Source organism: Scyliorhinus torazame, chromosome 5 (genome assembly GCF_047496885.1).
Source record: "Scyliorhinus torazame isolate Kashiwa2021f chromosome 5, sScyTor2.1, whole genome shotgun sequence".
NCBI lineage: Eukaryota > Metazoa > Chordata > Chondrichthyes > Carcharhiniformes > Scyliorhinidae > Scyliorhinus > Scyliorhinus torazame.
Genome location: NC_092711.1, coordinates 209806624 through 209831543, shown reverse-complemented (window position 1 = coordinate 209831543; position 24920 = coordinate 209806624). Strand labels below are relative to the sequence as shown.

General features: G+C 43.2%; 1 protein-coding gene across 1 annotated transcript in view; it reads right to left on the bottom strand.

Annotated features, from left to right (window-relative positions):
- LOC140418104 (sodium- and chloride-dependent neutral and basic amino acid transporter B(0+)-like) overlaps positions 1-24920 on the bottom strand; it is an 80619-nt gene that overhangs the window by 7929 nt on the left and 47770 nt on the right. Inside the window, exons 8-11 of the mRNA XM_072501523.1 lie at positions 19239-19467; positions 15951-16076; positions 5626-5744; positions 2263-2362 (exon numbers count right to left, since the gene is read on the bottom strand). Coding sequence (XP_072357624.1) covers positions 2263-2362; positions 5626-5744; positions 15951-16076; positions 19239-19467 — 574 coding nt within the window. The remainder of the gene's footprint in view (positions 1-2262; positions 2363-5625; positions 5745-15950; positions 16077-19238; positions 19468-24920) is intronic.

Genomic DNA, 24920 nt, shown 5'->3' with positions numbered 1-24920 from the left:
ATGCCTCCAGAGGGACGGGAGGTCGAGTGGGTGGTCGCCATGAACACAGAGAAGGCCTTTGATAAGGTGGAGTGGGAATATTTATGGGAGGTCCTGGGGCTGTTTGAGTTCGGGCAGGAATTTGTGGACTGGGTCCGGTTGATATACCACGCACCGATGGAAAGTGTGGGGCTGAATCGGATGGGTTTAGGTTACTTAAGGCTGCACCGGGGGATGAGGCAGGGCTGTGCACTTTCCCCACCACTGTTTGCCCTGGCTAGAGAGCCATTGGCGATGGCACTGAGAGCGTCGGGGGTCTGGCAAGGGACAGTGAGGGGATGGGGGTGGAGCACAGGATCACGTTATACACAAATGATCTACTTCTGTATATTTCAGAGATGCTGAGGGGGATTGGAGGGATCAAGGGGATATTTGAGGAATTTGATCGGCTTTCTGGGTATAAATTGAATATCAGCAAGAGCGAGGTCTTTGCGATTCAGGCGAGGGAGCAGGAGAAGAGATATAGGGAGATATCATTTTAAGGTGGAGGGGGTGTAGCTTTCGGATTTGGGCATCCAGGTGGCACGGGAGTGGGAGCAGCTGCACAAGCTAAATCTGGATCGGGAGGTCGAACAGGTGAAGGAGGCCTTTTGGACGTGCGCTGTGCTCCCGCTGTCATTGGCATGGAGGATGCAGACAGTGCAGATGATGGTGTTTCCGAGGGTCCTGTTTGCCTTTCAGAGCTGACCAATTTTTATCCCCAAGGCGTTCTTTAAAAAAGTGAATGCAGTGATCTTGGGGTTTGTGTGGGCGGGAAAAACCCCACGGGTGAAGAAGGTGCTGCTGGGGCGGGAGGGGAGGCGACAGCGAAGATTGAGAGATTTGGAGATCTCTTTATCGATGAGGGCTTCCCGAGCTTGGAGGAGTTAGAGGAAGAGTTTGAGCTGCCAGGTGGGAATAGGTCCCCGTTTCTCCAGGTAAGGGAATTTGTGCGAGGCAGGTTTCGACCTTTCCACACCTGCTGCCTCAGGGGATACAGGAGAAGGTAGTGTCGAGAGTAGGAGTAGAGGAGAGGAAGGTTTCAGAGATCTATCAGGGACTGATGGAGTGGGAAGGAGCCCCGATAGGGGAGGTGATGGAAAAATGGGAAGAAGAGCTGGGTGGGGAGTTGGAGGTCGGATTATGGGAGGAGGCCCTGAGGAGAATTACTGCATCCTCTTCGTGTGCCAGGCTCAACCTGATACAATTCAAGGTGGTCCACAGATCCCCGAGCCCAGGGGTTGAGAGAGGCTGATGTTCTGGCCTTTGCCTCCCTGGTGGCCCGGAGACAGATGGTACGAGGATGGAGGGACTCAGAGCGGCCAAAGTCGGGAGTATGGGTTGGCAAAATTGCAGCGTTTCTCAGATTCGGGAAAATCAAGTTTGCTTTGAGGGGATCACTGCAGGGGTTTGCTGGGAGGCAGCCGTTCATCGACTTCTTCGAGAACAATGAGGCTGTCAGCTGGGGGGTGGGGGCAGAAAGAGAGGCATGGGGGGTTAAGTCAGGTTAGATTTTCTGTAGAAGACGAGTGGAAAGGAGGTCTGGGGTAGAAGGTCCTGATTGTGTAAGCCATGTTGGCTGGAGTTTGTATTGGGTGGGTGTACTTTTTATCTTGTTTTCTTCCTTTTGATACCTGGTGGTTAAAATTAGAAATACCTTTACAAAATATTTTCTAAAAAAAAAGCAATTGGTAGGAAAATGGTTGCAACAAAAATAACCAGCTGTAACCCAGCTAGATGAAGGAGATCATGAGTGTAGAATGCTGAAGGCACCGTCTCAATTTGGACTCAAATGGAGAAAGATCTTCAACAGGTAAGCAGAACATTTGAAACCTACTCATCTTCAGATATGAGGAACTATCTGCCCCAGATCACCCAATTCATTCAATTTGATGTTTTAAAGAAACCTGAAGGTCCACGAGAATATCTTCAGGAGTCCTGAGTGGATTAAACAATGAAAGTTCATTTCGGCAAATAAAAGTAACGGCCGCATCTTAGCATACAGCAGATAAGTCCCAGCCGGGGCTGCTGATCATGCCAGCCCCAATCCTGGCCGGCTTTAATCCTGGTTCACGAGCCCCAGATGCCAGGCCTCTGCCCCTCAGTGAAGAGCTCGTATTCCACAAACCCCATGGGGGGATCAATTGTATCGTCCCCATGGGTATGGTGAGGGTTATTACATCCACCAAAGTACTTTAAAAAAATTATTTGATTTTGGTTCAGTGTTTTTCCTGTTTTCCTTACCATAGATCCAGTTGAGACCGATAACTTCCAGCAGAGCTGTTATAATGAGAATCCACCCAGTACAGAAATAATCCACGAGATTTAACCAGTAAATCCCAGCCTAAAATTAGATGGAGAATTAGAAGCAGTTACTGGGGAAAATCATAACACTCCAACATTCAGAATAAGAGATCAAAGGATATGTAAAATGTTGCACTCGCGCTCATTTGCAAAACATTCAATTGTAATTTGTCTTCAATTCTCCCTTATTATTTTAAGCTCTGGAATGAACTGGATGTTCACCAGACCCATTCAATAACTGAACATCCTTTTTAAAATGAGGAAACCCACAATGCATGCCGGAATTCTACAGCCGTTGCAATTCACTTTTCCCGTCAGCAGCGCACCGTCGCTTGCTCGGATTTTCCGGCAGTGTGGAGTGGCTTCCATGGGAAATCTCATTGACATGCGGCGGGAAGATTGAATCCCGCTGGCAGCGAATGGCGCGCTGCCGAGAAGAATCAGCTAGGGAACCGACGAATCCAGCACCTGATCTCACGAGAACCAAATATCTCTCTGGATTTAGATGGTTTGACCTTTCTTATATATTATCATGATCCTTGACTTGACACTTTAGTGTTTGGTGAGATTCGATTAGAGATCAATAATGCTTTGTTTAAATAGGCAAAATTTGAGATTAAGACACTTTCTCAATGAATAAGGCTATAAGATTCCATCGGTTTTGAGCAAACAATCAAGTCAGAAAAATGAAGTGAGTTGCAAAATCTACCTTATACTCTTACATTTAAGATTAATATGAGGTACATGTGATTTAACAAGCAAACTGTGGTCAAACATGCCACACTGTACAATGAAGAGCAGACCCAACCTTGACAGAGCTCAGGGCTGCCTCAACAACCCACACAGATGTCAGTAATACTGAGTCAACCAATCTCACTGAAAACCTGCTTCTCTCTTGAGTGGCTCCAGTCTTCACTTTCAAGGATCTTACCCGAGAATTCACTCCAAAGGTCAATCCAACTTGGAAGGCATCAACAATGGGTCACCTCGCAGAGCTTCAATACCATTTCCCAAGATTTTGTTCCCCTAGAATAAACTCACATGCACAATGTCAGCTCGTTGGCTGCGCCAAGCAGAACACTGCTGCTTCAAAGAGATATCTTTGCCCCATTGGCTGGCAACACAGATTTGGTTGCCTTATTGGATCTTCAGGCCTTTCTCAGAGTCCTTGAAGTCTGCGACCCGTAGCCTTTGTTCTGTTCGGAGCCTGTTTTTCTGCTTGTCTCTTTTTAACCAAACTGAAATCTTTTCCTGTTCCTATCCCTTCTCTGAAACTCGGCTTTTGCGACCTCTCCATGCCCCTATCTCCCTTTGGGGCTTGACCCAGTCCATAATCTCAATCCCGTGCCTACAACTCTTCTTCTCGATGGCTTTCCACTCCCGGTCGCCGAACTGAGTGGGAGGGTGAGCTGTGAGGAGGATGCAGAGATAGCACAGCGGTTAGCACAGTTGCTTCACAGCTCCAGGGTCACAGGTTCGATTCCCGGCTTTGTCGCTGTCTGTGTGGAGTCTGCACATTCTCCCAGTGTCTACATGGGATCCACCGGGTTCTCCGGTTTCCGCCCACAGTTGTGCAGGTTAAATGGATTGGCCATGATAAATTTCCCTTTGTGTCCAAAAAGGTGAGGTGGGGTTACTGGGTTATGGGGATAGGGTGGAGGTGTCGGCTTAAGTAGAGTGCTCTTTCCAAGAGCCGGTGTAGACTTGATGGGCCGAATGGCCTACTTTTACATTGTAAATTGCATAAATTCCTTGATTCAGTGTGATTTGGACAAGTTGAGTGAGTAGGTAAATAAATGGCAGATGCAGTATAATGTGGATGAAAATGAGGCTATCCACTTTGGTCAGAAAACGGGAAGGCAGATGATTATCTGAATGGCTGTAAATTAGCAGAGGTGAATGTACAACCAGACCTGGGTGTGCTTGTGCACCAGTTGCTGAAGGTAATCATGCAGGTGCAGCAGGCGGTAAAGTATACACAGGGTATGTTGGCCTTCATAGGGAGGGGATTCAAGTAGAGCTGCAGGGATATCTTGATGTAATTATACAGGGTCTTGGTGCGGTCATACCAGGGATATTGTGTGCAGTTTTGGTATCCTCATCTGAGGAAGGATGGTCATGCCAGGGAGTGGAGAGAAGATTTACCAGACTGATTCCTGGGATGCCAGGACTGATGTACGAATGATTTAGATCAGACATTGCTGACACAGTCATTCCTTGCTGTTGGGGTTTCTTATTCATTAATTTCATTTTTTGTCGCACTTGATTTGCCTGATTTTCTCTCACCTCAAACAACAATTAGATATTTTTTCTTTGCGCATTTATTAAGCATCAATGTAGTGGAACATCATATGGAGCCTGTGGATGGGCTGCAGTTGTAAAATGTACAGCACAATTTGAATGACAGCTTCTGTGCAAAGGGGAAATAATCAATTTCTCCAGTTCAGGAAGTACTGACTTTTTGCATTCTTCATTGAAAATTTTAGACCAGCATTTCAATCTGAATTTTTCTTGAGTTGTTGGTAGATGCCTAATTGGTTGACAAATCCTGGGGATAGTATCATTCATGCAAAATGGACAGGTGCCATTAATGATATGTTATAGGTTGGTGCTGGAGAAGTCAGAATGGTAAGGTTGTATTAGCTACAGAGTTGAATTGTTCTGTAAATGTAGTGATTTATTTGTAGTCACTTTGTTCACATAAGTTGATTGCTCCATGATTAATTATTCTTATATTGGGCCTCCAATTTCCCCATTTCTACAGTAACGCTGCCACTCCATGTAGGCATAATGAAAGAAAGATAGGTTTTAGGTGACACATGCAGCACGGCCGGCGCAGGCTTGGAGGGCGACGGGCCTGTTCCTGTGCTATACTTTTCTTTGTTCTTTGATAAAACATGCATTTATATAACACCTTTCACAATTTCTCAAATTGCTTTTCTACCCTCTATAGATTTGAGATTATCTTAAACTTTGTCTCCTGTGTCCTTACACCAGGTTTCATTCACATTTAATCCCTGTCTTTGTTGACCAACATTGGCTTCTGTGTTTAATATTCTTGTCCTTGCTTCCATTCCCTTTGCATGGCATGTTTGCTCCCAATCACTTTAACCTCCTTCTGGCGGACGATTACTCAATCTCACACTGTCACTGCACATTATTAAACAAATGGAAAAAAAAATGAGTGGTCTCACCATACCATAAGGTCATTCTTTTTTCCTTCAACCGATAAACTTTATCATCTTTTCGAGTTATAACCAGTAATAAATGTGGAAACGCCCAAATTGCTCAAATATATCATACCTCTGTCACGAATAGGAGGCCAAGGAAGTAAAATGCAAAACTAAGACCAGTTGTCAGGTAAAGCCGCCTTGATCGTAGGAACTTTGGAAACTGGTCCAGTAAGGCTGTCATAATTGTTTCTGATTGAAGAAAATAGTGAATGACATCAGTAATGAACGAATAATTTACATAATCCCAGAGAAATCCACCCTTACAGTCAAGGGAGCATAGGACATACAAACATGAAGATATATGAATTAGCAGCAGGAGTAGGCCATTTGGCCCCTCGAGCCTGCTCTGCCATCCAATAAGATCATGGCTGATCCGATTGGGGCCTCAACTCTGCATTCCTGCCATCCTCCAATAACCTTTGACCCCCTTGTTAGTCAAGAATCTATCCGTCTCAATAGTCATTGGCCCTGTCTCTACTGCTATATGGGGAAGAGAGTTCAAAGTTTGGGCAGCACGGTAGCATAGTGGTTAGCACAATTGCTTCACAGCTCCAGGGTCCCAGGTTCGATTCTCGGCTTGAGTCACTGTCTGTGCGGAGTCTGCATGTTCTCCCCGTGTGTGCGTGGGTTTCCTCCTGGGTGCTCCGGTTTCCTCCCACAGTCCAAAGATGTGCAGGTTAGGTGGATTGGCCATGCTAAATTGCCCTTAGTGTCCAAAATTGCCCTTAGTGTTGGGTGGGGTTACTGGGTTATGGGGATAGGGTGGGGGTATGGGCTTGGGTAGGGTGCTCTTTCCAAGAGCTGGTGCAGACTCGATGGACCCAATGGCCTCCTTCTGAATTGTAAAGTCTATGAAATGATTCACAATCCTCAGAGAGAGAAAAAATCTCACCGCAGTCTTAAATGGGAGACCCCTTATTTTCAACCTGTGTCCCCTAATTCTAGCTGCCCCCTGAAGGGCAAAGATACTTTCAGCATCCAAACAGCAATTCCCCTTCGGGTATTTTATGTTTCAATAAGATCACCTCTCAATCGTTTAAACTCTAACAGATATAGGCCCAGGTTGAAAATGAAAAGAAAACCAGAAAATCTGTCCAACCATTGGTTTTAGAACATTTTGAATTGGTTATTCCTTCTGGATTCCTTCTGGATAAGACCATCAGATTGAGTAGCAGGTACAGGAGTAGATATTGTCATGTGAGAGTGCCTTTAAGAAATGGATATTTAAGCAATGTACCTTTAAGAAATGCATTGATGGCAGATTGTGGGTGGAGCTGGGTTTTAGCTCAGCCATTTTGAAATTTTTAGTTTTTAGTGCCTGGCTGGTTTGAGGAGAGCAGCTGGAACGTGCCTGGCTGGTTTGAGGAGAGAAGCTGAAAAGTGCCTGGCTGGTTTGAGGAGAGAAGCTGAAAGGTGCCTGGCTGGTTTGAGGAGAGCAGCTGAAAAGTGCCTGGCTGGTTTGAGGAGAGCTGCTTGAAAAGGAGAAAGCCAGTTTGAGGAGAAAGCTGAAAAGTGCCTGACTAGTTTGCTGAGAGCGGTTTGAAAAGGAGAAAGCCAGTTTTGAGGAGAAAGCTGGGATGTGTTTTGCAAAAAGCTGCAATAAGAAAACACAGAACTGGTCTGTTGAGCCTATAAATATATTGAATGTAACCTCATGTCTGTTGTTAAAGGTGAAGTCTTTTGGAAGTTTGAAGGAACATTTTGAGGGATTATTTACTGTTGTATTATTTTCGGAGTTATCTTTGAAGTAAGGGGTGTTAAGTGATCCAATGTTTATTTAAAAGGTTAAGTTGAGTTCATGGAATAAACATTGTTTTGTGTATAAGAATCACGTGTCCATAATTGTAATCCCACTCCTGGAGAACAAGCCGTGTGCTTCAAAAGCTAACAATCCATTAAAGGGGGAGGTTGGTTAAACTGCATGATACATTTTGGGGTTCTGAAAACGCCTCTCCCATAACAATTGGGGGCTCGAGGGGGATAAAAGTCTATCTATGGGATTGGCTTTTGTGAACTTAAAGACAGTGAAGGATTGTTGCTTTTCCGGTGTGGTATTTTAGTTTAAGTGGGGAGTGTGTTGTGGACAATGGCTCTTTCAGAGGCTCAGAATTTTTTGGAGGTGGACACGATAACACGTGATACCTTACTTTCAGAGAGTAAAAACAGACTGTTACATTTGGCAAAAGCATTGCAGTTAACACTGCCTGGCAAAATACGAAAAGTTGAGGTACTTAACGAGGTATCTGCGCATTTACGTTTGCCTGTGATACACTCTGACTTATTAGATATGGCATCAATTCAGTTGTAAATTAAACAAATTGAACATGAAAATGAGTTAAAGCAGCTTGAATACGAGAGAGAACGAGAGGAAAAAGAGAGAGAAGGAGAGAGAGAGGAAAAAGAAAAGGAGAGAGAAGAAAGGCGAGAATGAAAGAATACCCCGAGCAGAACAAAAAGAAACAGAAAGGGAGATACTGATCAGGGAAAAAGATAAAGAGAGGGAGTTTGAACTTCAGAAAATGGCCATGAAACATGTCAGCCAATTAAAATTGTCAGGCGTAAATGGAAATGTACAGATGGATGATAGTGATGAGGATAGTGAGAAAATGGGTAATAGTCGAAGCCTTGGTGGAAATCTATTTAAATTTGTCCAAGCATTGCCAAGGTTTGACGAGAAGGAAATGGAAGCCTTTTTCATTTCATTTGAGAAGGTAGCTAAACAAATGAAATGGCCACAGGACATGTGGATGTTACTGATTCAAACAAAGCTGGTAGGTAGAGCTAGTGAAGTATTTGCATCACTACCGGAGGAGGTATCTGGAACGTATGAGGAGGTGAAGAAATCCATCTTAAGTGCATATGTGCTAGTGCGTGAAGTTTACAGACAAAGGTTTAGAAATTTAAGGAAAGAATTTGGTCAAATATACATGGGGTTTGAAAGGCTCAAACAGAGTAATTTTGGTAGGTGGATAAGGGCTTTGAAAATAGACCAAACGTATGAAGCTCTCAGAGAAATTATACTTTTGGAGGAGTTTAAAAATTCAATTCCTGATGTAGTGAGAACTTATGTGGAAGAACAGAGGGTTAAAACTGCGAGATTAGCAGCAGAAATGGCAGATGATTATGAATTAGTTCATAAATCAAAGATTGGCTTCAGACATCAATTTCAGCCGGTGAGGGACAGAAACTGGGGACATGAGAAATACTCAAGTGGTAAAGGTAAAGGTGATCTGATGGGAGACAATAAAGAGAGTGTACTTCAGATTGAAAAAAAATCCAGGAGGGTGGAAAAGAGATGAAAAGTTTCAAATGTTTTCACTGTAATAAACTAGGCCATGTAAAGTCACAGTGTTGGTAGTTGAAGAAAAGCACTGGGAAGGCTGATGTGGTAAAACAGGATAAGACAGTGGGATTTGTTTGAGTGGTAAAGGAAAGCCCAAGGGAAGCGACGGAGGTGCAAACGATTGTACAATCTGTTCAAGAAGCAATTGTTAAGAAGGTGTCAGATGTCTTTAAAGAATTTACTTGTGTGGGTAAAGTTTACTCATGTGTATCAGGAGGAGCAGGTAAAGAAGTCACAATTTTAAGAGATACGGGGCTGGACAATCTTTAATGGTAATAGATGAGGAATTATGTAGTTTGGGAAGAATGTTGCTAGAAAAGTTGGTGAAATGTGGAATTCAGGGTGAGAGGAGTAGCGTTCCATTATATAAGTTAAGGTTGGAAAGTCCAGTGAAGAGTGGTGAAGTTGTAGTAGGAATAATAGAGAAACTATCTTGTCCAGGAATAGTTTATCTTGGGGAATGATATAGCTGGATCACAGGTGGGAGTGATGCCTACTGTGGTTGATAAGCCAGTGGAAAATCAGACAACTGAAGTGTTGAAGGACGAATATCCTTGGATTTTTCCGGATTGTGTAGTAACCCAGTCGCAAAGTCACATGTTAAAAGAGAAGAGAAATCAAAGAATGAAGATAAAGTTGAAGTGCAATTATCAGAAACGATTTTTGATCAGATGGTTGAAAAAGAACAAGAACAGGTGGAGGATGAGGCGGATATTTTTAGTTCATTAAAATGGCGGAATTACAACAGAAAGATGTAGAAATAAAATGGATATATCAGAAAGCATATAAGGAAGAGGAATCTGAGAGTATACCAGAGTATTATTACCGTAAAAGTGATGTCTTGATGAGAAAATGGAGGCCTGTACATATGAAGGCGGATGAAAAGTGGGCAGACGTTCATCAAGTAGTATTGCCGGTAGGGTATAGAAAGGAGGTGTTGCGAGTTGCACATGAGGTACCAGTGGGAGGTCATTTGGGAATAAGGAAAACTCAAGCTAAAATACAAAAACATTTTTATTGGCCTGGACTACATAAAGATGTAGTTACATTTTGTCAATCATGTCAAGTGATAGGGAAACCTCAAGCAGTGATAAAACCAGTGCCCTCCATATCCATTCCAGCATTTGAGGAACCTTTTACAAGGGTCCTAATCGATTGTGTAGGACCGCTTCCTAAAACAAAAAGTGGGAATCAATATCTTTTGACTATAATGGATGCATCTACTAGGTTTCCAGAGGCCATTCAGTACCTAATATTGTGGAGGAGTTACTTAAATTCTTCACTAGATATAGACTACCCACAGAAATTCAATCAATCAAGGATCGAATTTTACTTCAAAGTTATTCAAAGAAGTTATGGATAGCTTAGGAATAAAACAATTTAAATCAACTGCGCACCATCCAGAATCGCAAGCAGCATTAGAAAGGTGGCATCAGTCATTAAAGACAATGTTGAGGGCGTATTGTCAAGATTATCCAGAGGATTGGGATAAAGGAATTCCATTCGTATTGTTTGCAATTAGGGATGCACCCAATGAGTCTTCCAAATTTAGTCCTTTTGAACTAATTTTTGGTCATGAGGTAAGAGGATCACTTAAATTGATTCAGGAAAAATTGGTGTGTGAGAAATCGGAAATTACACTATTGGATAACGTGTCAAATTTTAGGGGACGATTAAATAGAGCAGGTGAATTGGCTAGACAACATTTGAAAGTTGCACAAAATGTGATGAAACGGGTAGCGGACAAGAAATCCAAAGTTTGTAGTTTTGTCAGTGGAGATAAAGTTTTAGTGTTGTTACCAGTGGTAGGTGAACCTTTAAAAGCTAGATTTTGTGGACCGTATCAGATTGAAAGGAAATTAAGTGAGGTGAATTATGTGGTAAAAACACCAGATAGAAGGAAGACTCACCGAGTGTGTCTCATGTGAATGTGCTTAAAAGGTTCTTTGAAATGGAAGGAGAGAAAAAGGAGGTTTTAATGGTTCTAACTCAAAGTGATGAACCAAATCCAGATGACTGTGAATTTGACATACCTCAAATTCAATTGGAAAATGAGGATGTTCTTAAAAATTGGGATGAATTGTTAAGTTACCTTCCAGAGGAAAAACAAACTGACCTGACAGCGTTATTGATATCACATGAGCAAGTTTGCAGAGATAAATTGGGAAGTACTAAAATGGCTATACATGATGTAGATGTGGGAAATGCTGTTCCTATCAAACAACATCTATATGGACTTAATCCTTTAAAATTGGCACAGATTAACAGACAGATTGAGGGTATGCTGAAGAATGGCATAATTGAAGCTGGTTGCAGCCAATGGAGCTCACCCATAGTGATGGTACCTAAACCAGATGGTACCCAACGGTTGCGTGTGGACTATCGAAAGGTGAATGCAGTTACAAGAACGGACTCTTATCCTGTCCCACGTTTGAAGGATTACATTGAGAAAGTGGGACAATCTGCTTTTATTTACAACTTCCAGACATGGAAAGAACATTTAAAACATTGTATGGAGTTCTTCGATCGACTTCAGGAGGCGGGTTTGGTGATGAACCTAGCCGAAAGTGAATTTGGAGAAGCCCAAATCACTTTCTTTGCGGAGTTTCCGATACCCTAAAGACGAAGGGAAATAATGTGATTTTTTAGCATGAGTGGATTTGATCGAACATTTGTGCAAAAGCTTTGTGGCATGATTACTCCACTGATGGACATCCTAAAGAAACGTCAACAATTTCAATGGACAGCGGACTTTCGACAGGCGTTTGACTGCCTGAAAGCAGTGATCATCAATGTTCCTATATTGGAGAATTGCAAGGGGCTCTGTGGTCAGATTGAACTACAGTATCTGATTCTAAAGAGAAATGCCGAGGAGTAGAGGAATGGATGGATCGTGCAGAGACTTACTTGTTCAAAGAGACTGTCAATCGAGAAGGATTTCGGTTGGAGGAAGAAGAACAAAGAAAATGGACCATATTATTATACCTGTTTGCGTGTAAACAAAAAGTTATATTTACAGTGTGCATTTTTAGTGGATTGTGCAAAATTGAAACCATCTTGAAGTTGATGGGTTTTTTTTTCCTTGGGGGGAGGTGTCATGTGAGAGTGACTAAAAGAAATGGATGTTTAAGCAATGTACCTTTAAGAAATGCAGTAATGTCAGAGTGTGGGTGGAGTTTTAGCTCAGCCATTTTGAAGTTTTTAGTATTTAGTTTGAGAAGAAAGCTGAAATGTGCCTGGCTGGTTTGAGGAGAGCAGCTGAAAAGTGCCTGACTGGCTTGAGGAGAGAAGCTGAAAAGTGCCTGGCTGGTTTGAGGAGAGCAGCTGAAATGTACCTGGCTGGTTTGCTGAGAGCTGCTTGAAAAGGAGAAAGCCAGTTTGAGGAGAAAGCTGAAAAGTGCCTGGCTAATTTGCTGAGAGCGGTTTGAAAAGGAGAAAGCCAGTTTTGAGGAGAAAGCTGGGACGTGTTTTGCAAAAAGCTGCAATAAGAAAACACAGAACTGGTCTGTTGAGCCTATAAGTATATTGAATGTAACCTCATGTCTGTTGTTAAAGATTAAGTCTTTTGGAAGTTTGAAGGAACATTTTGAGGGATTATTTACTGTTGTATTATTTTCGGAGTTATCTTTGAAGTAAGGGGTGTTAAGTGATCCAATGTTTATTTAAAAGGTTAAGTTGAGTTCATTGAATAAATATTGTTTTGTGTTTAAGAACCATGTGTCCGTAATTGTAATCCCACTCCTAGAGAACAAGCCGTGTGCTTCAAAAGCTAACAACCCATTAAAGGGTTGGTTGAACTCCATGATACATTTTGGGGTTCTGAAAACGCCTCTCCCATAACAATATCAGAGTAAAATTAGGCCATTTGTTCCCACGGTCTGCTCTGCCATTCGATCATGGCTGATATGTTCCTCATCCAAATTCTCCTGCCTTCTCCCCAGAACCCCTGATCGCCATATCATTCAAGAAATCTCCTTATTAATCAAGGACACCAAATTTGTGCTTCAGGTGCTGTTGCCTACAGGTTTACAGACTAAGAGCTGGATCATGAAATCAGACAGAATAGTATTTTCTTAGAACATCAGAACTAAGGGCAACAGTAAGCTATTTAGCTCCACTGTTCAGTCCATTCATAGCCAATCTCATCATGACCTCAACTTCACCGTAAGATACTCCACACCCTCTCTGTAAAATAAAGTAAATTAGCGCGGGCAAGAAAAATGTAATGTAGAAACACAACAACTGTTTATATATATCAGTAAAGCCAATAAAAAGATTTTCAAAAGAAAAAGATACTCTACGCCCATCCCCCCACCACTACATCAAGCGTATCAGCTGAGTGGCCTTTCTCTGAAATGCTCCAAACTAGATTTATATCCTTACTTCAAGAAGGAGACCAAATCTGTACACAATGTGGTCTCACCACTCCATGTACAATTGCAGCAAAACATGGCTATTTTTAATGTTCCATTCCCTTTGCACTAAACAGCGGGCGAGATTTAACAAATGAAACAGGGTCCCGTGTCAAGTGCGTTTAGCCGGGTGTTTCCCAGCACTGGCTTCACTGAGAGTGACCCGGCTATTATGTGGAACTCTGGTTCATTTTTGGGCCATGGCGAGGAATGTCCCGCCAAGGCCGTACATGGTCTCGTTTTCTGCACTAATGAGCTTTGCTTGCCAGTGCAGGAAGTGATTGGAGCCCCAATCTCGAGACTCCTCCACCTCGGCCTCCAGACCCCTCAATGTCTCAACTCACCAATGAGGGGGTAACTGAACTCCCCGCATCCCACCTTATAAGAGCAGGGCACCCCAGGCCTAATCCCTGGCATGGGCATGATGCCACCTGGGCACTGCCAGGGTTCCAGACTGCACAGAGCCCAACTGTCCAGGAGCCGCAATCATCTGCGATATCCCTCCAAGTCTCCGGGGAGTGGCCATTAGGTCCGATGTAGACATATTCAAGTGAGACTACCTGTTCACTTGAATCAGCAATTCAGGATCCCAGCGTCAATGGGTAGGATCCAGATCACAATGCCTCGCGAGGTCTCGTTGGAGGCCTCTCGCAAGATTTACCAGTCTCTTTGCATCCTGAGTCGGGCGAGGCCAATAGATTGTGCCCAACAACATTCCATTTGCCTTCCTAATTGCTTGCTGCACCCGCAGACCATCGTTTCATGAGTCATGTACCGGGGCACCCAGATCCCTCTGTAGCTCAGAATTCTGCAATCTCTCTCTATTTAAACAACATGCTGTTTTTCTATTTTTCCTGCTGAAGCACTTTGAAAAATGCACTTCACCCAGTTCTGTTCCCATTACTCTGGTTTGTGGGAACGTTTTGGGGAAATTATATCATTATTATCCCTAGTCATCTGCCAGGATGTTTTAAAAAGTGAGTGAGGTTTATGACCAGCCTGCTCTCGGCGAGTCAGTCAGAGGTTTAAAAGTTGCCTCCGTGCTGCAGCAATATCAGCCAGAAAGAAATGCGAGAGAATGGAATTTGGGAGTAAGAATAGGGAAAGGAAATGTAACCTGAACACTTTAATGTTCTTGTCAGATGGCTTGATTAATATTACAAGAACACTTGTAGCTAAAGCTATGAACAATTTGTTCACATCAACTGTGGGTCCACTATATACAAAACAACAGACGAAGAATAGTATGATGATGCACAAGCAACCTCTCCAACAGCCCCCTCGTCCGTCTGCCTCTAATAGTCACTTCTACACTAATGAGACTCCTAGTGGTCAGTCAGTGAATTACAGTGCAACTATGATATCACTATAAACACAAGGGTTGAATTTCCCGGACCAATCAGGGCCCGCCAATGGTGATCCCCACTGTGTTGTAGCTGCCGAACAACGTAAAATGCATCCTCCTCTGTCCGCCCCCCAACCCCGCCACTGGAAACCCCCATCCTAAGATTCAAATCCATGGCAGCGAATAGCTACCGGAATTTGTATTCTGAGGCATTCCAGATACTAAGGTGACATTTCCTTGGAATGTTAGAGGGCGCAATTTAACAGAAATGAAACAGAGTCCTATGTCGAGAATGTTTAGCCGGCTGTTTCCAGGCACTGGCAGCGTCGAGAAAGACCCCGTTATCTAATGGACTCTGCGGGGAACGTTCCGTCGTGGCCACACTTAGTCCCATTTCCTGCACTGAGGAGCTCCCCTCCAGACCTCCAATGTGACCCCCAATGCCCCAACTCACTTTTAAGAGGATTATCGAGCCCCCACACACCACCTAACAAGAGTAGGGCACCTCTGGACCCAATCCCTGGCTCAGGCAAAATGCCACCTGGGCACCATGGCATTGCCAAGGTGCCACTCTGGCAGTGCCAGGGTTCCCAAGTGGCATCAGGGGTGCCACTATCCCACCCTGCCCAGAGCCCAGCCATCCTGAGGCCCCTGATTCCCTGGGAGATCTCTGGACGCCCCCCCCCCCCCCCCCCACCTCCTGAAGTGCCGGTACGCCTGGTCACCGTTTGTGGAGACCAGTGCCAACCGACACCTGGAGATCCCCTTATATCTTGTGAGAGGCCTCTCGGAGGATTTACCCAGCTTGCCACACCTCATGAACTGGGGCGCGTTGCGGCCAGTAAATCTCACGAGAGGCCTCTCGCAGGATTTACCCCGCTAACCACGCCTCTTATGATGTACCAGCCATGTCGCACCCCCATTCGGAGGCGGCCGTTACATTTGGCCAAGAGTTTTAATAAGTCAGGGAATCCAGGGTTACGGGCATAAGGCGGGAAAGTGGAGTTGAGGATTATATAATATCAGCCATGGTCTCATTGAATGGAGCAGACTTGATGGGCCGAGTGGTCTATCTCTGCTACTATGTCTTGCAGATTTATTCTAATGCAGTTGTTAACCCATTTAAGTGAAATAGGTTCGAGCTTCATTAAGACAACAGTTAAAGATCTGTTACAAATACATCCGATCACTCACATCACCAAAGTAATTTCTAACCCGATATGATAAACAGAATAATTTAGAATAGCTTCTTTCAGTAGAAAGAGATTGTTTAAATACAGCAATGTCATTCTTACCGAAACCTCCAAACTGCGTATCGGCTCCCAGAGTGAGCAGCATGAGGAAAAATAAAATGGACCACAAAGGTGCCCAAGGCAAATGGCTAAGAGCCTCTGGATAGGCGATGAAAACCAAGCCGAAACCTAAACATTGGATACAATTGGAATTATTCAATTAATGGAGCTGAGAGGAGACTTACTGTAAACTGATGTAATTTCCTTACAATCCATTCATTTATTCAGAATCCAGATTGTCAATATTTTTCAAAATTTGTTAAATTGATGATCAGATGAAATTTACAGTGATTCAATGATCTGTGTTTCAAATATAAATCACCGGCTCTACATTATGGCTGGAATTCTCAGGCTGTTGTGCTTCACTTTTCCCGGCGACAGCCCACCCCCGCCAGCGGGTTTCACGGGGGTGGCTTCAATGGGAAATCCCATTGACCAGCATTAGGAAGACAGAATCCTGCCGCCAGCGAATGGCTTGCCTCCGAGAAACATGCAGCTGGAGAACCCAGCCCTCTTTCTTTGTAACATAAATCACTCAAAATTAAGTGTTTATAATATTTAGAAGCAGCGACCGATTGTGAGTTCTGTACAATGTTCTTGTGCGAGATAGAATTCTCCAGATCTGTTTGGTGAGACTGGCATTAAAAAGCCAAGCCTCACGGGGGACGAGGGTATGGGGATTGGGAGGGTAATATCTGTGAAGCGAGTTTACTGTTCAGGTCCATGCTGTGGAACCAGCCAGTACCCAGTGTAGACTGTGTATTCATGTGTATAGTGTGATGATCTGCACCCAGGAAATGATGAGTTGATAGAGCAGGCATGGTCACACTCTTGACATGTAAGAGCTGCTAACGAACTTTAAGGAAATCATTTAAGTTATGAGTCTTTTGTTGGGCAGCACGGTGGTTCAGTGGTTAGCACTGCAGTCTCACGGCGCCGAGGCCCCAGGTTCGATCCCAGCGCTGAGTCACTGTCCGTGTAGAGTTTTCACGTTCTTCCCGTGTTTGCGTGGGTTTCGCCCCCACACCACAAAGATGTGCAAGGGAGGTGGATTGAATGCACTAAATTGCCCCTTAATTGGTAAAAATGAATTGGGTACTCTAAATTTTTTTTAAAAATGAGTCTTTTGTCATCGTTTCCATACAACCTAGCAACTTTGCACCCAGGATATTAGAATTGCCAAGCTGAATATGTGTTTGTGACATTACCTGGTCATCATTCTGATTACTTATCACAGCACCATTGACAGATAGAATTGGTATTAAGCAGAATGTTGATGTGGATCTCATTTTTCATATATATACATTATTTTGACAAAATGTTTCACCAGCAAATTACAATTTGAGTACATAATACATTGCCAGAAATTGATATTGTCAATCAATAAAACAACCTCTGATTCACTTGGAAACATCCAAGATGCGCATAATGGTTCACATTTGAAATATGTTAAGTTGAAATGTAGAATTCATTCAACATGTTCCTCACAATACCTGGCCCTACATCGTGTAATATAATGTTAATTGTTTGCTTTGTGGCTGTAGACAGAGTGGTCACCTAATTACATAACGCCGCAATGACAAAAGAGGTTGTGTGCCGGGGGCGCGAGAGTAATATCCAGGAGCGGGGGAAGAATACAAGTGTTGAAGTAGCTGCTGAGTTGGTGAATAAATTATTTTTTGCTGTTGTTTGTGATTTGGCAACCCAACACAGTTACATGGTATCAGGAGTTGGCAGTGTGGCACGAGGACTTCCCTGCATCGACCCACTCGTCTTTGATGAAAATATTGCAGAGAGTTTGGAAATGTTCCAGAAGGAGTTACATATTCACTGTGCTGTTGTACTCCCTGACAAGTCAAAAAAAGTGCAGGCTTACTTTCTATTAAACCTAACAGCACCCAACCAAGGCCGCGTAAATATTCAAGTCACTTGTTTTCCAGATTGAGGGGAATAAAAGAGGAAATAATCCCCAAAAAGTTTGAGAATATCTAGGCGGGATTCTCCAATAATGGGGCTATGTCCCCACGCAAGAAAATGATCCACGTCTTCATCTCATCCTCGACAGCAGCCAGAAACAAGGCCACGGAATCACTGTGCTGGTGCTCACTGTAGAGACATGTGGAGCAAAGTCTCCAGATGTGCACCATGAGACGTACTCGAGCCACATCAAGCATACAAACCACTGCAGTTCCCAGACCTCCCCTGGTCATTCACAGGAACTGACATCGTCAGATGGAAAGATAACAACATTTAGTCTTTGTCGGTTCATATTTCGTCTGGTTTGAGCACGACTACATACAATTAAAATGGGGTAAAGGGAGATGTGATGAACTATTCACTAGCTGCAACAGCTTAATCCGTGCCTCACTGGATATGTGAATAGTTATGCATTGCTAACGTGTTTAACCTGTAAGTGACACATTTTCAGCACATAGTTCGCTATTACTCACACTGTTCTATCTTATGCCACCGGATGATCCAACTCACCGGGGAAGATGGTCACGTGAGAATGTGATAACACGGCTGCAAAAGAGGTCCCATGTCACAGAAATTATCATAGTACAGTGCAGAAGGAGGCCATTTGGCCCATCGAGTCTGCACCGGCTCTTGGAAAGAGCACCCTACCCAAGGTCCACACCTCCACCCTATCCCGAGAACCCAGTAGCCCCACCCAAAACTAAGGGCAATTTATCATGGCCAATCCACCTAACCACATCTTTGGACTGTGGGAGGAAACCGGAGCACCAGGAGGAAACCCACTCACACACGGGGAGGATGTGCAGACTCCGCACAGACAGTGACCCAAGCCGGAATCGAACCTGGGACCCTCGAGCTGTGAAGCAATTGTGCTATCCACAATGCTACCGTGCTGCCCTAAGTCGTGAGTGTGGGACTCAGAGGATGTGATGAAGTAGCTGCTAAGCTAGTGAACAAACTACTCTTCGTCAAAAGTCTTTGTTGTCTGTGATTCTGTATCTCATTTACAGTGGCTTCCAGTTCTGTGCCTATTTAAAAAGCTGCATTTGAGAGGAAAGGTTAAATAAACAAGTCGGCCAATTTCCAGAAATTCCAGCTTATTGATCAGCTCCAATCGCTGTCCAGTATAATCCAAACCCCATTTCATTGTGTAGTTTTTCAGAACCTAACTATCAGTGTCCATCAGAATGACTGTTGTAAATTCAAGTATTGATTATCGTGTCTGTACATTGGAACAATCTCGGAATAAATCATTTGAGAGAGATGGTGAAAGCTTTGTGACCCTGCTTGATATTTTTCCCAGTTCTGGTTTACCTGACTGTGCAATCTCTGAAACAAGCTTGTCTTGTACATGAGCCATGTGTCCCAGGATGGAGAAGATGACAAATCCAGCAAACACACTCGTCGCACAATTAGCAATGCAGACAATGATGGTGTCGGTGCAACAGTTGTTGTGGAATTTGTTGTAGGATGACAGTGCGATTAAACTGCCCCAACCCACCGAGATAGAAAAGAAAATTTGTGTTGCAGCATCTTTCCAGACCTGGTAAACAGAAAGTAGAATTAGTCCATGGTGGGCAGCTGAAACACATTAACCATGAAAACTGTCAGCCGGTTAACCTAATGTGAACAGATTGGATAAAGCACCTCCGGTCAATAGTATCTCCCTTAAACAGCAGCACCTTCATTTTCCCTCTCTGTCTATTTCTTGCTGCTAAATTCTCTCAGGGAGTTTGAAATTCCGTCCCACTTGACATGTTTCTGGTGAGTGACTCAATTTCTTCATTTGCAGAGTACACACTGTCACGCAGTGGCGTCCGTTCATTTATTGAAAGCAACAACAAAATAAAGCCTTTCAGCGTGAAATCAATTTTCATATCTGAATTGCAATAAATACTGGACCAAATTTAAAAATCTCAACGTCAATAAATACCCTGGCATCTAGCTTTTAGTGCCAACTTCAGAGCCACAGTGTAAACTACATACACAGGAATCGATGTGGATCCTGTCAAAGGAGGTTAAATGTTTTAAATTTAAATCAAAATCAAAATCTGTCAGAATAACGCTGTCACATATATTGCTCACCAATCATTTATGTGCAAATGCCGCAACAATTTTAAATTAAACACAAAAGTTGCTCTCTGATGTGCACAGCTCCACTGTCAGCTTTGTGAAAATGGTGCAGCTTGCACAGTAGATACAGACTAAACTTAGAAGTTCACTTCAAGTCATTTCAAATTTAAGGAGTCTTTTGACAATGTGCTGACTGTTCTTTTCTGTCCGTCAATATCGCAGGCATCCAAAATTATCATTAGAATTGTGGTGTCAGGTTTTAATTGTGTTGGAAATTTGGATAAAAATTAAAGTTAACTGTTTTATTTATTTTTTCTGTCTGTCTCTTTTTCCACTGTCATTTAATCCAACCATTCTTTTCCTTGCTTTTAATCATAAAAAATCTTTATTGCCACAATTAGGCTTACATTAACACTGCAATGAAGTTACTGTGAAAAAACCCCAATCGCCACATTCTGGCGCCTGTTCGGGTACACCGAGGGAGAATTCAAAATGTACAAATTACATAACAGCATATCTTTCTGGACTTGTGGGAGGAAACCGGAGAACCGGGAGGAAACCCACGCAGACACAGGGAGAACGTGCAGGCTCAACATAGACAAGACCCAAGCTAGGAATCGAACCTGGGACCCTGGAGCTGTGAAGTAAGATTGCTAATCACTGTGCTACCATGTTGCCCCACCTCACTTCATCTCACTTTCCTGATTTAACATTGAATTCACCTGCTCTAACTTGCTCTTCATTCTCTCTGACAGTCGTTGTATAGTTAATTTCACAATACTGCAGCCTGAGTGGATAAGGAGATATGGAGTTTTCTTTTCCATCTGTTAAGATACTGGACCAGACCCCAAACAATTTTTTAAAAATTTGTAAAACTTTGAAGAAAGGATACTTCACCTCACGAGTAATGACCTTGATCAATAACATAGAACATAGAACATTACATCGCAGTACAGGCCCTTCGGCCCTCGATGCTGCGCCGACCTGTGAAACCAATCTAAAGCCCAACTACACAATTCCATTATCATCCATATGTTTATCCAATGACCATTTAAATGCCTTTAATGTTGGCGAGTCCACTACCATTGCAGGCAGGGCATTCCATGCCCTTACTACTCTCTGACTAAAGAACCTACCTCTGACATCTGTCCTTTATCTATCTCCCCTCAATTTAAAGCTATGTCCCCTTGTGCTAGCCATCACCATCCAAGGATAAAGGCTCTCACTGTCCACCCTATCTAATTCTCTGAGCATCTTGTGTGCCTCTATTAAGTCACCTCTTAACCTTCTTCTCTCTAACGAAAACAGCCTCAAGCCCCTCAGCCTTTCCTCACAAGCTCTTCCCTCCATATCCTTTGCACCTCTTCTGCACCCTTTCCAATGCTTCCACATCCTTCCTATAATGAACTGCACACAATACTCCAAATTCGGCCGAACCAGAGTTTTGTACAGCTGCAACATGACCTCATGGCTCCGAAACTCAATTCCTCGACTAATAAAAGCTAACACATCTTACGCCTTCTGAACAACCCTCTGAAGCTGGGTGACAACTTTCAGGGATCTATGTACATAGACACCGAGATCTCTCTGCTCATCCACACTACCAAGAATCTTACCATTAGCCCAGTACTCTGTATTCCTGTTACTCCTTCCAGAATGAATCACCTCACACATTTCTGCATTAAACTCCATTTGCCACTTCTCAGCCCAGCTCTGCAGCTTATCTTTTTTTTTAATTTTATTTTTCTTTTTTTTTTACAGCATGGAAACAGGCCCTTCGGCCCAACCAGTCCATGCCGCCCAGTTTTTTACCATTAAGCTAGTCCCAGTTGCCCGCACTTGGCCCATAACCCTCTATACCCATCTTACCCATGTAACCATCTAAATGCTTTTTGAAAGACACAATTGTACCCGCTTCTACTACTACCTCTGGCAGCCCATTCCAGACACTCACTACCCTCTGAGTGAAGAAATTGCCCCTCTGGGCCCTTCTGAATCTCTCCCCTCTCACCTTAAACCTATGCCCTCTAGTTTTAGACTCCCCTACCTTTGGGAAAAGATGTTGACTATCTACCTTATCTATGCCCCTCATTATTTTATAGACCTCTATAAGATCACCCCTAAGCCTCCTACGCTCCAGGGAAAAAAGTCCCAGTCTATCCAGCCTCTCCTTATAACTCAAACCATCAAGTCCCGGCAACATCCTAGTAAATCTTTTCTGCACTCTTTCTAGTTTAATAATATCCTTCCTATAATAGGGTGACCAGAACTGCACACAGTATTCCAAGTGTGGCCGTACCAATGTCTTGTACAACTTCAACAAGACGTCCCAACTCCTATATTCAATGTTCTGACCAATGAAACCAAGCATGCCGAATGCCTTCTTCACCACCCTGTCCACCTGCGACTCCACCTTCAAGGAGCTATGAACCTGTACTCCTAGATCTCTTTGTTCTATAACTCTCCCCAACGCCATACCATTAACTGAGTAGGTCCTGGCCTGATTCGATCTGCCAAAATGCATCACCTCACATTTATCTAAATTAAACTCCATCTGCCATTCGTCGGCCCACTGGCCTAATTGATCATCTATGTCCCTCTGTAACCTGCAACATCTTTCCGCACTGTCCACAACTCCACCGACTTTAGTGTCATCCGCAAATTTACTCACCCATCCTTCTACGCACTCCTCCAGGTCATTTATAAAAATGACAAATCAGATCCTTGTGGTACACCACTAGGTGTAAAAACTGAACTCCAGGCTGAACATTTCCCATCAACCACCACCCTCTGTCTTCTTACAGCTAGCCAATTTCTGATCCAAACCGCTAAATCACCCTCAATCCCATGCCTCCATATTTTCTGCAATAGCCTACCATGGGGAACCTTAACAAACGCTTTACTGAAATTTTACTGAAATAAGTATCTTTTATGTTCAAACAAACTTTAATTTAAACACATAATTAACCACATTAACATCAATGAACTAGCTTTACAATTATCAGTTAAGCAGTTCTTAAACAAAAGGAAAATCTTGAATTAAAATCTATACCTGCTATTAACTCCAATTAAGCAACACAGTACAGTTCAAACGCCACTTATAAATAAAGTTAACAAACAGGTTACTTGCTAAGCTGTGCAGCGACATTTGGAGAGGGACACGTTTTCAGGACCAGATCCAACACACTTTTGCTCAGCCGAGTAGCATTTGGCAAAACTGCTGTTCGACTTAAAATCTTATATCAGACTGAAGACCTGGCTCCTCCCATTAATTGCATCATCTGTATCCCGCTAATGTTTTGCTTAACTTGGACTAAAAAAGTTATCTACACTCCAGGGAATCTCCAGCAGTTGAAACACGATTCCACTCTCGTCTCTGTAACCAATGAAGTGGTTGGAATGAATGATCACCTCACCTTTTACACCTCTTAATTGCATCTTTAGCAGACACGTAATCTGGACACCTTAACTTAGGTTCTTTAATAATATTGCTGCAACAAATATATACCTTAATCCAGGCTTTCAAAACCTTACTGGAACAGATATAAAGTACTATAAATAGCAATTTCTTACATTCATCACATATGTTTACTCAGATCCGAAATGCAAATGATATTTTGACATTTACATCTCTCTCTTTTAGCGATTTGCAGCAGCAAATATCATAATCAATAAATTCATCTGGACATGTCTAAATCAAAGCAGACAGATTTCTTGGCTCTGCTGAGGCCGGGCTTGGACCAATATTTACCCTGCACCACAACCCAGAACATCCGTTCCATCCAGCTGCATCAACATGATAAAACATACGAACACACAAACAAGAAGCAGGAGTCGGCCATTCGGACCCTCGAGCCTGCTCCGCCATTTAATAAATCATGGCTGACCAGATAGTAACTCCAAATCTGAATCCCACCTACTCCCCCCCCCCCCCGGTAACCTATCACCCATTTGCTTGCCAAGAATCTATTCGTCTCTACCTTAAAAATATTCAAAGGCTCTAATTCTACCGCTTTTTCAGAAAGCGAATCCCAGAGGATCACAACCGTCTGAGAAAAAGAAAGTGCCTCATCCCCGTTTTAAATAGGAAACACATTGTGCGGGATTCTCCAGTCTCCGACGGCGAAATCTGGTTTGGCCGGAGAATCCCGGTTGGTGCAGAAATTGGGGGCGCTGCCGCTTTTGCAATGCCCTTCCCCCTACAAAATGACATACTCGCAGAGTACGCCGCATGCCATCGGGACAGCATCAGGACGTCACCTGAGGCCCTGTCATGTGAGAGTGCCTTTAAGAAATGAATGTTTAAGCAATGTTCCTTTAAGAAATGCAGTGATGTCAGAGTGTGGGTGGAGCTGGGCTTTAGATCAGCTATTTTGCAGTTTTTTTAGTTTCAGCTTGAAAAGAGCTTGGGAGTGTCTGTATTTGCAGTGAGCTGGAACTGCTGTGATCTCTGTCATGAAAGACTGTCTCTGGATCATTTGGGTGATTTAAACGCATAATAGTAAAGTCTTTAACCAGATGTGTTTCTGTTTAAAGGTGTTAAGTCTCTCTTGGATGTCGAAAGGAATAACTGAAGGATTATTTAGTGTTGTAATATTTTCGGGGTTATCTTTGAAGTAAGTGGGTGTTAAGCGATCCAATGTTTATTTAAAAGGGTTAAGTTGAGTTCATGGAATAAACATTGTTTTGTTTTTAAAAAACATTTGTCCTTAATTGCTGTATCACACCTGGAGAACATGGGGTGTGCTTGGAAAAGCAACAAATACATTAAAGGGGGAGGTTGGTTGGACTCCATGATACATTTTGGGGTTCTGAAAACGCCTCACCCATAACAATTGGGGCTCGAGGGGGATAAAAGTCTATCTATTGGATTAGCTTTTGTGAACTTTAAGACAGTGAAGGATTGTTGCTTTTCCGGGATGG